The sequence below is a fragment of the Orycteropus afer genome, unplaced genomic scaffold, assembly GCF_000298275.1.
Source record: "Orycteropus afer afer isolate SDZICR_OR568_19922 unplaced genomic scaffold, OryAfe1.0 scaffold00278, whole genome shotgun sequence".
In the NCBI taxonomy this organism is placed as follows: domain Eukaryota; kingdom Metazoa; phylum Chordata; class Mammalia; order Tubulidentata; family Orycteropodidae; genus Orycteropus; species Orycteropus afer.
Genome location: NW_006921865.1, coordinates 1,222,192 through 1,236,315, shown reverse-complemented (window position 1 = coordinate 1,236,315; position 14,124 = coordinate 1,222,192). Strand labels below are relative to the sequence as shown.

General features: G+C 37.4%; 1 protein-coding gene across 1 annotated transcript in view; it reads right to left on the bottom strand.

Annotated features, from left to right (window-relative positions):
- The window catches only part of WDR17 (WD repeat domain 17), a 170,482-nt gene that overhangs the window by 33,848 nt on the left and 122,510 nt on the right, over positions 1 to 14,124 (bottom strand). The window contains exon 24 of the mRNA XM_042782268.1: positions 12,849 to 12,960. Within this exon, the coding sequence (XP_042638202.1) occupies positions 12,849 to 12,960 (112 nt within the window). The remainder of the gene's footprint in view (positions 1 to 12,848; positions 12,961 to 14,124) is intronic.

Sequence of the window (14,124 nt, the reverse complement as noted above, 5' to 3'; positions counted from 1 at the left end):
TTGAACCCCCAGCCTTCTGGTTAGCAGTCAAATGCCTTAAGCACTATGCCACCAGAGCTCCTAGAAACCCAGAAGATTAATACTAATATTTCAGAAATATATAACACATTGAATGGGCAAAGGGATGAATCAGAAAAAAGATCAAAACAAAATGTAGAAAGCCTAAGTTTCACGTGGAATACTATCAAGAGGAATAAACTACTCCAATAAATTTGAAAACCTAGAAGATGGACAGATTTCTAGAAACAGACTACTTGCCTAAACTGACACAGACTGAGATAGAAAATGTGAACAGATTTACAACAAAAGAAGAAATTGAACAGGTCATAAAACAAATCACCAAGAAAAAGAGCCTTGGCCTAGGTGGTTTCACTGGACAATTCTACTAATCATTTAGAGGAAAGCTGACATTAATCCTACTCAGACTATTCCAGAATGTAGAAAAGGATGAATCCTCCCAAATTCATTTTATGAAGCAAGCATAACCCTGATATGAAAACCAGGGAAAGACTCCACTACAAAGGAAAACTATACACCAATATCCCTCATGAATATAGACGCAAAAATCTTGAACAAAATCCCAGCCAACAGACTCTAAAAACATCAAAATAATAATACATTATGACAAAGTGGGATACATACCAGATATGCAAGGATGGTTCAATATTAGAAAAACAACTAATGTAATCCATCACAAAAGTAAAATAAAAGATTCACATGATCATATCAAAAGATGCAGAAAAGGCTTTTGTTAAATCTACCACCCATTCCTGATAAAAACTCTCAGCAAAGGAATAGAAGGGAAATTTCTCAATGTAATAAAGGGCATATATGCAAAATCAACAGCCAACACTATTCTCAATGAAGAAAGACTGAAATAATTTTCCCCTGTGGGCAGGAACCAGACAAGGATGCCTCTATCTCCACTTCTATTCAACATTGTATTGGAAGTCCTAGCCAAGGGAAGAATGCAAGAAAGAGGAATCAAAGGTATCCAAATTGGTAAGGAAAAACTCAAACAATCCCTACTTGCTGATGATATGATCCTATATATAGAAAACCCAAGAGATTCAGCAAGAAAACTACTGGAATTTATTGAAATATTTAGCATAGCGGCAGGATACAAGATCAACCTACAAAAATCAGTTGGATTCTTGTAATCCAGTAGAGGTTTCTGAAAAGGACGTAAGGAAATCAATACCATTTAAAATGGTTTCCAAAATGATAAAATATTTGGGAATAAGTCTTACCAGGAACACAAAAGACCTATACAAAGAAAACTACAAAGCACTACTTCAAGAAACTACAAGAGATCTACACAAATGAAAGGGCATACTATGCTCATGGATAGGAATATTGAACATTATGAAAATGTCAATACAGCCCAAAGCAATCTATACATTCAATGCAATCCCAATCCATATTCCATAAACATTCTTTAAAGACATGGAACAACCAATCACTAATTTTATATGGAAAGGAAAGAAATCCTAGATAAGCAAAGAATACTGAAGAAAAGGCAGATGGCTTTTTGGAGGGCTAGAACTGTTAAGGACAGCTGGGAGGTGGCAGCAGACAGCTTTGTGGAGGGCTGGAACTGGTAGGGACAGCCAGGATGTGGTGGTAGATGGCTTTTTGGAGGTCTGGGCCTGGTGTGGAAGGCCGGGAGGCAATGGAAGACAGCTTTTGGATAGCCAGAACTGGTAGGGAAGGCTGGGAAGTGGGAGTGCAGCAGTTTGGAACAGCTAAGAGAGATGAACTCGTCTGTCGGTTTGTTGTCCTTGGTGACTTGTGTGTTGCTGTGAGACTGGAGGCTGTGCTACCAGTGTTTCAAGTGCCAACAAAGTTAGCCATGGTGGACAGGTTTCAGTGAAGCTTCCACCCTAAGACAGACATGGAAGGAGGAAGAGGTCATCTCATTCTTAAAGAAGTGGCCAGTGAAAAACTGATGAACAGCAGTGATATATTACTGAAAAATAGCCCTGAAACAATGTCTGATATAGTGCCAGAGGATGAGTCGGAAACAATGTCTAATACAGTGCCAGGGGATGAATCGGAAGGCACTCAAAATATGACTAGGAAAGAGCTGCATCCTCAGAATAGAGCTGACTTGATGATGTGGATGGAGTAAAGCTTTCAGGACCTTCTTTTGCTGATGTGGTACACCTCATGATAAAAAGAAACAGCTGCAAGTATCCATTAATAGCTAGAAAACAGAATGTACAAAGTATAAATCTAGGAAAATTGGAAGTTGTCAAAAATGAAATGGAATGCATAAAGCTCTATATACTAGGCATTAGTGAGCTGAAATGGACCAGTTTTGGCCATTTTGAATCAGACAATCATATGATCTACTATGCTGGGAATGACAAATTGAAGAGGAATGGCGTGGCATTCATCGTCACAAAGAATGTTTCAAGATCTATCCTGAAGTGCAATGCTGTCAGTAGCAGGATAATATCCATACACCTACAAGAAAGACCAGTTAATAATACTGTTATTCAAATTTACACACCAATCACCAAAGCCAAAGATGAGGAAATTGAAGATTTTTACCAACTTCTGCTGTTTAAAATCGACCAAACATGCAATCAAGATGTGCTAATTATAACTGGTGATTGGAATGCGAAAATTGGAAACAAAGAAGAATTACTGGTAGTTGGAAAACATGGTCTCAGTGATAGAAATGATGCTACAGATCACATGATAGAATTTTGGAAGATCAATGACTTATTCATTGCAAATACCTTTTTTCAACAACACAAACAACAGCCATACATATGGACTTCACCAGACGGAGTACACAGGAATCAGGTGGACTACATCTGTGGCAAGAGGTGATGGAAAATCTCAGTATCTTCAGGCAAAACAAGGCCAGGAGCTGATTGTGGAACAGACCATCAACTGCTCATATGCAAGTTCAAGATAAAATGGAAGACAATTAAAACAACTCCACGAGAGCCAAAATATGATCTTGATTTTATCCTTCATGAATTTAGAGACCATCTAAAGAATAGATTTGATGCATTGAAAACCAATGACTGAAAACCAGAAGAATTGCGGGATGACATCAAGAACATCACCCATGAAGAAAGCAAGAGGCCATTAAAAAGACGGGAAAGGAAGAAAAGACCAAAGTAGATATCAGAAGAGACTCTGAAACTTGCCCTGGAATGGAGAGTAGCTAAAGCAAATGGGAGAATTGACAGGACAAAAGAGCTGAACAGAAGTTTTCAAAGAGCAGCTCAAGAAGACAAAGTCAATTATTATAATGAAATGTGGCAAGAGTTGGAGTTAGAAGAGCAAAAGGGAAGAACATTCTCAGCATTTCTCAAGCTGAAAGAACTGAGGAAAAAATTTAACCCTTGAATTGCAATACTAAAAGATACCATGGGCAATATGTTGAATGATGCAGAAAACATCAAAAGAAGATGGATGGAATACATAGAGTCAGTATACCAAAACGAAGTGGTAGGTGATCGTTCATTTCAGGAGGTGACATATGATCAAGAACTAATGATATTGAAGGAGGAAGCTGAAGCTGCACTGAAGGAATTGGTAAAAATAAGATAAAACAAGGCTCCGGGAATTGATGGAATACCCATTGAGATGCTTCAGCAAATGGATGCCCCTCTGAATACACTCCCTCGGCTATGCCAAGCTACCTGGCCAACTGACTGGAAGAGATCCATATTTGTATCCAAAGAAAGGTGATACCACAGAATGTGGAAATTATTGAACAATATCATTAATATTGCATGCAAGTAAAATCTTACTGAAGATAATTCAAAAACAGTTATAGCAGTAATTGACAGAGCACTTCCAGAAATGCAAGCTGGATTCAGAAGGGGATATGGAGCGAGGGATATCATAGCTGATGTCTATGGATCTTGGCTGAAAGCAAAGAATACCAGAAGATATTTACTTGTGTTTTATTGACTATGCAAAGGCATTCGATTGTGTGGATCATAACAAATTATGGATAACCTTGAGAAAAATGGGAATTCCAGAACAATTAATTGTACTCATGAGGAACCTTTACAGAGACCAGGAGTCTGTTGTTTGAACACAACAAAGGGATACTGCATGGGTTAAAATCAGGAAGAGATTGCATCAGGGTTGTATCTTTCACTGTACTTATTCAACTTGTATGCTGAACAAAGAATCAGAGAAGCTGGACTATACAAAGAAGAATGTGGCATCAGGATTGGAGGAAGGCTTATCAACAACCTGCAATACACAGATGACACAACTTTGCTTGCTGAAAGTGAGGATGACTTAGAGCACTTACTAATGACAATTAAAGACTACAGTCTACAGTATGAATTGTACCTCAATATAAAGAAAATAAAAATCCTCACAACTGGACCAATAAGCAGCACCATGATAGATGGAGAAAAGACTGAAGTTGTCAAAGACCTCATATTACTTGGTTCTATAATCAATGCCAGTGGAAGCAGGAGTGAAGACATCAAAAGACATATTCCATTGGGCAAATCTGCTGCAAAAGACCTCTTCTACACACTGAAGAGCAAAGATATCTCCTTGAAAACTAAGATGTCCCTAACCCAAGCCATGGTATTTTCAATCACCTCATATGCATGTGAGAGTTGGACAAAGAATAAGGAAGATCGAAGAATTGATGCTTTGAGTTGGGGTGTTGGTGAAGAATGCTGAAAGTACCATGGACTACTAAAAGGATTAATAGATCTGTCCTGGAAAAAGTGCAGCCGAATGCTCCTTGGAAGCAAGAATGGCCAGGCTTCGTCTCACCTACTTTGGTCATGTTGTCAGAAGGGACCATTCTCTGGAGAAGGATGTCATGCTTGGTAGGGTGGAGGGTCAACGAAAGAGGGGGAGGCCTTCAACGAGATGGATTGATACAGTGGCTGCGATGATTGGCTCGAGTATAGCAGGGATTGTGGGGCTGGTGCGGGATCGGGCAGTGTTTCGTTCTGCTGTGCATGGGGTCGCTATGAGTCGGAAATGACTCGACGGCACTTAACAACAACAACAACACAGGGTTGCTATGAATCAAAGACCATTCAATGACACATAACAACAACAAACAAAACTGAAGAAGAAGGAGTTCTTGTGGCATAATGCCTAAGGCATTTGACCAGAAGGCTAGCAGTTCAAACTCACCAGCCACTCCTCAGAAGGAAGATTGGGCACTCTACTGTAGAGATCCTGCTTCCAAAACCCAAGGAGGGGTCGCTATAAGTGGTATAGACTCATCGGCAATTAGTTTAGTTTTTTGGCTACTGAAAAAGAACAAAGTAGGAGGTCTCACATGCCCAGATCTCAAAAGCTACTACACAGACACAGTTGTCAAAACAACCTGGTATTGGTACAACAATAGACACATAAACCAGTAGAACAGAATTGAGAACCCAGAAACAGATCCATCAACCTATGATCAGTTGATCTTTGACAAAAGGCCGAAATGTATTCAATGAGGAACAGACAGTCTCTTTCTTTGGCAAAAATGGTTCTGGCAAGACTGGGTATATTTGCAGAAAACTGAAGCAAGATCCATATCTCACATCGTACACAGAAACGAACTCCAGATGGATCAAAGACTTAAATGTCAAACCTAAACCTATAAAGTTTACCAAAGGAAAAATAGCGAAAAACTTAGGGGCCCTAATTTATGGCATAAATAGACTATCAAGCATAACCCAAGAAGCACAAACAGTGGAAGATAAACTAGATTCTTCCAAAAATTAAAGTCTTATGTGCATCAGAAGACTTCTCCAAAAGAGTAAAAGGAGAACCTACAGAATGAGCTTTGGTGAAAATATTCAGCAGTGAAATATCTGACATGGGATTTATTTCTAAGATTTATAGAAAACTTCAACATGTCAACATCAAAAAGGCAACCAATCCAATTAAAAAATGGGCAGAAGACATGAACAGATACTTCACCATAGAAGATATTCAGGCTACCAACAAATACATGAAGAGATGTTCCTTATCATTAGCTATTAGAGATGCAAATAAAAACAATTATGAGATACTATCTCACCCCAGTATGAATAGTAAAGCTCACAAAGACAGAAAATAACAAATGCTGGTGATGATGTGGAGAGACTGGAACGCTCATACCCTGATGGTGGGACTATAAAATGATACAACCACTGTGGAAATCAGTATGGGGAATCCTCAAAAAGTTGGGAATAGAAATACATTTGATCCAGCAATCTCATTACTAGGTATATACTCAAAGGAGTGAGAGGCAGGACATTAATAGATATATGCACACTCACATTCCTTGCAGCACTATGAATAATAGCAAAGAGATGGAAACAACCTAAGTGCTCATCAAGCAAAGAATAGATAAACACACTGTGGTACATACACACAATGGAATACTATGCAACCCTAAATAATAATATAGAATCTGCAAACCACCACATAATGCATATGAACTTGGAGGACATTATGCTGAATGAAATAAGTCAATCACAGAAGGACAAATATTGTATGAGTCCATTATTTTAGAAAGTCAAGGAAAAGATTAGACATAAAAGGAAACTTTTTTTGTTGGTTACCAGGGATTGGAGGGAAGGGGAGGCTAAATTTCTAGATAGGTTGAAAAAAAAGTTGTATATATATATGTATAAAAGTGTTTACCAGGGGTAGGAGGGAGGGGGAAAGGGGAAGCTTTCATTTGGGGGGCATTGAGTTTATGCTAATAGGTGGTAGAGTATCTAGTCAAAGGATAGTAATAATGGTGGCACAACATGAAAAATGTCATCAATGTCCCTAAGCTGTAAATGTGGAAGTTGTTATGTTGGTGAATGTCTTGTTGTATATGTTTTCAACACAATTAACAGTTTTTTTAAAAAAGAAAATGCACTGTAAGATATAATTAAGAAAAGTAATCCGGCTTCCTTCCAGATAGCATTTACATTTCAAAATTAAAAAAGCTTCTAGTTGTCATGTTTATAAAAGCAAAAATATAGCACATTTAAAAAGCAATTTACAGAATACAAATATATAAACAAGTTAGAATAATCTATGATCTCACAATCCACTGTTGACTTTGGGCCTTTATCATTTCACAAGCATTTTCCATGAACTCTTTGGCTTTGTCACACACACTCTCACTCATTCACTCACTCACTCTTTGTCAATCTGCAGTAACATAATCCTCAATACATGTCTTTTGTTGAATGAATAAGGTCCCCAATAACATGGAGGGAGAAAAATCAAAGTTCAAATAAGGGGAAAAAGAAACTTTATAAAAGATGAGAATAATGTTGTATTTGTATCTCGCCTTTTTCTTAAAATAATTGTTGTTGTTGTTATGTGTCCTCGAGTCGGACCTGACTCATAGCAACCCCTCCTTAGGTTTCCGAGGCAGTATCACTATGGAAATAGATTGCCCAACCTTCCTTCCGAGGAGTGGCTGGTGGTTTTGACCACCAGCCTTCTGGTTATCAGTCAAGTGCCTCAGGCACTATGCTACCAGAGCTCCTTAAAATAACTGTAGGGATCTTAAATATGCTATAAATAAAATAAATATATACATACAGTTACTGAAAAAAAAGTCATATGGCCTGTACATAATTTTTTAATCTTCATTTTATTAAACCATTTTATAGGTATCTACTGATGATAATAGGAGCTCTGGTGGTATAGTCCCTAAGGCATTAGGCTGCTAACCGGAAGGCTGGTGGTTCAAACCCAATAGCCACTCATTGGAAGGAAGGTTGGGCAATCTACCTCCATAGTGATACCACCTCAGAAATCTGAGGATGGGTCGCTATGAGTTGGAATCGACTCAACGGCATTGAGTTTTGTTTTTCTTTTTGTTACCGATGTTAATAAAAATAGAACCTCATTATTATTATTATTATTTTTTAACTTGGTGTTGTAAATTACATAGTTTGGCTTTCCTAGCCATAATCTTTGTAAACTCCATGGTTGAATTTGTCGTGAGCAACTGAGTAGCTCCTGATTGCTAAAGTTATCAACCTGGTGTATTTCTGTTGGTGCAGCATGAAACAATCTTCTGGGAAGTTCGCCCCCTCTCAGGTGTATAGAATTCTAATGTTGGGATTGGTTAGTTTTCCAACTCTGCCAGGCTTAAGATAAGGAGCTCTAGTAGCCTAGTGCTTAAGGCTTTTGACTGTTAACTAGAAGGCTGGTGGTTCAAACGCACAAGCCACTCCTCAGAAGGAAGGCTGGGAAACTGCTTCCATAGTGATACTGCTTCAGAAACCTAAGGAGGGTTGCTATGAGTCAATGGCAGTGAGTTTGGTTTTGGTTTAGAGGCAGAAAGAATCTCTCTGACTGCCAGCTGAGACAGACGTGCTGCTGAGAGAAATGGCTCGCTGCGAGAGACTGAGAACATTCCTGAACTTGAATTGTAGACTGTTGCTTCCCTAATAAAACCCATAATCTGTTGAGTTCCATGTGACCACTGCAAAGAATTATCAAACCCAGCAGAGAGGTGGTGGGTGCTACAGGAGGAATGGTTGGTGATAAGGTTAGTAAGAGGGCTGGAGGGTGGTGGCATGTCTGGCTTCATAAGAACAGGCCTTGGGCTACTGATGGTGATTCTGTCTTCCTCTTGCACAGTCAGAGGAGATCAGAAGATGCAGCTTCCCTGCCCCTTTAGCAGCACTGAAATATACAAATGTACCATAATTTAAATATATAATTCCACTATTGTCAAACATTCCAGTTTCTTTTATATATAATCTTGGTATACAAATTTCCATATCCACCAAATAATTATTTTCATAAGCACTTTAGAATAATTAATGCAAATTGTATTATATTTAATTCATTTAAAGACCCTACATTGTCTATTTTAAAAAGTTAGCATTGTTGTTGTCAGTTGCCATCAAGTTGATTCTGACTCATAGTGACCCTAGGTATAACAGAACAAAACACTACCCAGTCGTGCACCATGCTCACAATCCTTGCTATGTTTGAGCCCAACACTTTCTTAATCCATCTTGCTGAAGCTCTTCCCCTTTTTCCCTGATTCTCCACTTTTCCAAGCATGATATCCTTCCCTAGGGAATAGTCCCTTCTGACAACATGACAAAAGTAGGTGAGGCAAAGTCTGGCTATTCTTTCATCCAAAGGGCATTCTGGCTGTACTTCTTCCAGGATAAATTTGTTAATTTTTCTGGCATTCCATGGTATTTTCAGTATTCTTCAACCAATACCACAATTCAATGGCATCGATTCTACTTCAGTTTTCCTTATTCACTGGCATCGATTCTACTTCAGTTTTCCTTATTCACTGTCCAGCTTTCACATACATATGACGTGAATGAAGATACCTTGGCTTGGGTCAGGCACACCTTAGTCTTCAAAGTGACATCTTACTGTTCAACACTTTAAACTGGTCTCTTGCAGCAGATTTTCTCAGTGCAATATGATGTTTCATTTCTTGATTACTGTTTCCATGGGTATTTATTATGGATCCAAATAAAATGAAATCATTTTTTCTCCATTTTTCAATGCATTTTATTGAAATATAATTTATGTATAGTGAAATACACAAAACTAAAGTGACATGGGTCAATGCATTTGTTTTTTTGCAGTGTTCCCTCCCACTCTGGCAACCAACAAGGAAAGTTTCCTTCCATATATAAACCTTCCCTTGACTCTCCACAACAATGAACTAATACTACATTTGTCTGTCTATGATTGACTTATTTTACTCAGTGTAATTTCCTCCAAGTTCATCCATATTATGTGGTGTTTTACAGACTCTACATTATTCTTTAGTGCTGCATAGCATTCCATTATGTGTATGTACCATAGTTTGGTCATCCACTCTTCCGCCATAAATCTAAGAGATAAGTCCCTTGCCAGATATGTAATTATCGGCAAACATGAATTTGTTGCTGTCAGTTTTATTATGTGCTTTTTTGTGGTGCTGATTTCTTTGTTCCATATAATTTTCTATGCTGAGCTCATTTTGTTTATGAATCATGTTATCACTTTCTTCATGGCTATTGTTTTAGTATTTGCTGAATATTTATGCTGGTCCTCTTTTTTGATGTGAAGGTTTATCCTTTTTCTTTGAGGTTACCCTGTGACTTATAGTTGTCTTTTTAAGTTTAGAACAGCCCGTTCTATCTTGTAGTTGTCTTGACTTTCCTACCATCTAGAAGTTCTGTAATGACACAGTTTTTTCCCTCTTTTTGCTTTGCAGTTGTCCTCATCTGTCAATTGATGTCTCTGGTTCCCTGTTTACAATCTTGTAGGCTTATTTACTTTGGACACTTCCATAGCTGGGTTGGTTTCTGGGTTATATCATCATGGATGTTAATTGTCAGTTGTTTGCTGTTGTTGCTTTTCTGTCCAAAGGACTCCCTTTAGCATCTCTTGTAAGGTTGGTCTGGTTTTAACAAATTCCCTTAATTTCTGCTTATCTGGAAATGTCCTAATTTCACCATCATATTTGAGGGACAATTTTTCTGGGTACATGATTTTTGGTTGGAGATTTTTCTCTTTCAGTGTTTTATATATACCATCCCATTGTCTTCTCACCTGCATAGTTTCTGCCGAGAAATCCCAGCTTAGTCTTACTGGTTGCCCCTTGTAGGTAACTTTTCATTTTTCACATGCTGCTCTCATGATTCTTTCTTTGTCTTTGTTTTTGGTAAGTTTGATGATGATATGTCTGGTTGATTTTCTTTTGGGGTCTATCTTGTTTGGGGTTTGCTGAACTTCCTATGGATATATTCTCATCTTTCATCATACCAGGAAAATTCTCTTCCAACATATCTTCAACAATTTTCTTTGGTTTTATTTGTGTCTTCCTGTTCTGGAATTCCGATGACACGTAGGTTATTCCTTTCGATGGTACCCCACATGAACCTTAGGCTTTCTTCATTTTGTTTTGATCTTTTTTCTGATTTACCTCTTTCCAAAGAAGTGTTCAGGTATTTGCCTTCAGTCTCCCTAATTCTTCCATTGATTTAATTCTGCTCCTTTGCCCATTCAATGTCTTATCTATTTCTGAAAATTTAGTATTAGTGTTCTGGATTTCTGTGTGTAGATTTTGTATCATTTCTAATTTTTCACTTAGTTTTTGTATTGTCTTTTGAAATTGTTCTAGGGTTTTTTTCTGTGTTTTCCTTGATCTGTCTCTCAATTCATTGAAGATATCTAAATATAATTCTTTTGAATTTCTTAACAGGGAGTTTGAATGCTGCATCTTCCTCAGGGATGTGTTTTGGGTCTGTATCCTGGTCCCTTGTTTCTCCTGCTTTATCTTGCTTCTTTGTGTGGACTGTCATGCCCTGTTGTCTCTGAGGCATTGTGATGTTTTTTGTGTTTATATTTAATTAGTGATTGTATGTTGGAGTGACTTGCCCACGATTTTCGTTTTGTTTTGTTTGTGTGTTATCCACGCAAGCAGGGTACTATGCTCCTCTACTCACTAGCTGACAGCACTTATACACTTACCACCTGTCTCCTTTCCTATTGTCAGCTTCTCATATGTCCCTGCCGACCTTGGCAAACTGAGGCTATTCTTTGGTCCCTGGAATCCTAATGAGAACGCTATCACTTTAAAATCCAAAATGGTTGCCACTTGTAAAGATTCAAAATGGCCACGCCCTTGGTCACTTAAATATCCAAAATGGCTGCTGCTTGTAAATATTCAAAATGGCCACGCCCATGGTCACTTTAAATATCCAAAATGGCTGCACTCTTGGTCACTTTAAATATTCAAAATGGCTGTCACGTGTAAACAATCAAAATGGCTGTGCCCTCTGGACAGCAGAAAGTCAACAGCTTAGGTTGTCTTCCTCTGTGCTGTTTCCCTTCCTAGTCATAGGCCACCAGTGCAGTCATCCCCACAGCCCTTGGTGACCAGGGCTGATCTTTAGGTCAATTCTCAGGTCCCAACACTACTCGGAAATATTCAGGCTCTTGGTCCCGTCAGAGTAGCTGATAGTCCACAGTTCTATCTCTGTACTCACTGTTTTCATTCAGGTGTTTCTACTGTTGTTGTTGTTGTTATGTGCCGTCCAGTCAGCCCTGACTCATAGAGACCCCTCCTTGGGTTTCCAAGGCAGTATCACTACGGAAGTAGGATTGCCCAACCTTCTTTCCGAGTTGGTGCCTAATCCACTTCTGTATAGTTCCTTTTAAAGCTTAGGGCTCCTGGATTATCTTCTCTATCCCTGTCCATTGTTTTTCTTTTCTTTGTTGAAGAAGGTCTGTGTTGCTTGTCTGCCTATTCCCCCATCTTACATGAAGTCCTAAAATGAAATCTTTGACAACTTCTATCTTACCTCTATTTACCTTGGTTGCTGAAAGTGAAGATGACTTTCAGCACTTACTTTTGAAGATCAAAGACTACAGTCTTAGTATGGTTTACACATCAAAATAAATAAAACAAAAATCCTCACATTTGGACCAATAAACAAAATCACAATAAATGGACAAAAGTTAGCACACATACACCTTAAAATACAGTGGTATACTGCTAAGAGCTAGTGAATTAGGGTTGGATTTGAGTTGAAAATTGTCACTCCACCATTAGCTGACTAATGTAGGCAAGTTCTTTATCTTTTCTAAGCTGGCTTTGTTTGTAAAATAGAAGTAATATCATCTTCTTTTAAGGGTTACATGAGAATTCAGTAGGATTCAAAAATATGTAAAAATTTAGTTCCAATCACCTGTTTTCAATGAGTAGATGCTCAATAAATATTACTTCCTTTTATGACTATTGTATTTTTAAAAAGCATCCTAAAGGTACTGCATGTTTGTTTTTCTATATATATCTTTATTTGCCTAAATTTAACATTTGTTAACTTATAACATTTTATTCCAAACTACGATATTTACTTTCATCACCATACCTTTTCATGAAGCTCATTTATCTCTTCAGTACACCCTGGATAGAAAGCACAGAGTTTTACTAACTGTAGTTCATTATCAGGAGTCATCAGGAGAAGATCAGCTGCCAAATTCCTATTCACACAAAAGGAAAAAATCTAAAAATAATATTTAGAACTATTTCAAAAGAAGGAGACCCTTTTAATACCTCCCTTGCTTTCCTACATAAGCAGCACTAATTTCCTACTTAATTGTAAAGCTTCACTAAAAGTAGCTAACAAAAACCAAAAGGCATGAAGGAAAATTTATTTATTTAAATGTTTATTTAAAATCTAAATTGAGTGTTTACATATTTACAAATAAATTATTCTCTAACCAAATTAAGAAATTTTAGATATTGTTCTTTAGAGAAAGCTATAAAGCAAACTTTGTGAAAACTCTCATCAACTCTTGTTATGCTTGTCAACAACTGAAAATTATATTAGTCAGCTCATTAAAGCCAGCAGAATATTAAGCTTTTTTTTTTTTTTAAATTTAGAATTTTGGGTGTTCTTCATATTTCTTAATCTTTACTTGGAAAACCAAGATACAAATTCTATTTTCTGCTTTATATTTCAAAAATTTAATTAATGGCATAAATCATTTAAAGCTTTCAAATATATAAAATGTAATGGCTTATCTGCTTTACATTAAAAATATTTTGTACAAAATCTGGTTTCTATATCACCAACGAGCAGTTTTTGGTAGTTCCTGAGAAAATATCTAGTTTTCAATGGCTCAAGATACTTTTATTCAATTTTTAAGAAAATTATATATAGATTCAGTATGACTTTAGGATATGAGATATTTAAAATGGGAATTTATGAAGCTGTGTGCTGTGGAGTCTGAGAGTAAAACCCTCCTTCAACTTTCCCCCACCCCCACCTTTTGAAGTCTTCAGTAAGATCTACATTACACTCACTTCTCATTTATTGACATGGTTAGGTTCCAAAGACCAGGTTGTTATGTGAAAATTGTCATGCAGAAATGGAGAATGCCCACATCAGATCACAAAATGGAGGATGATTATATCATTACATAACTGCCAAATTATATCATTACATAACTGCCAAACCACTGAAATCATGGCCCAGCCAAACTGACATATAATCTTAACCATCACTGCCAGCATTATTCCTGTCTTGCACCTTGGCATTCATTACTGCCAGAGTACATTGTTAACGTACTAAACAGTTGGACAGTAGATGTTTTACTATTGTTGTAAATGTGAAATATCAGATAGAGATAGTTGATAAGTGG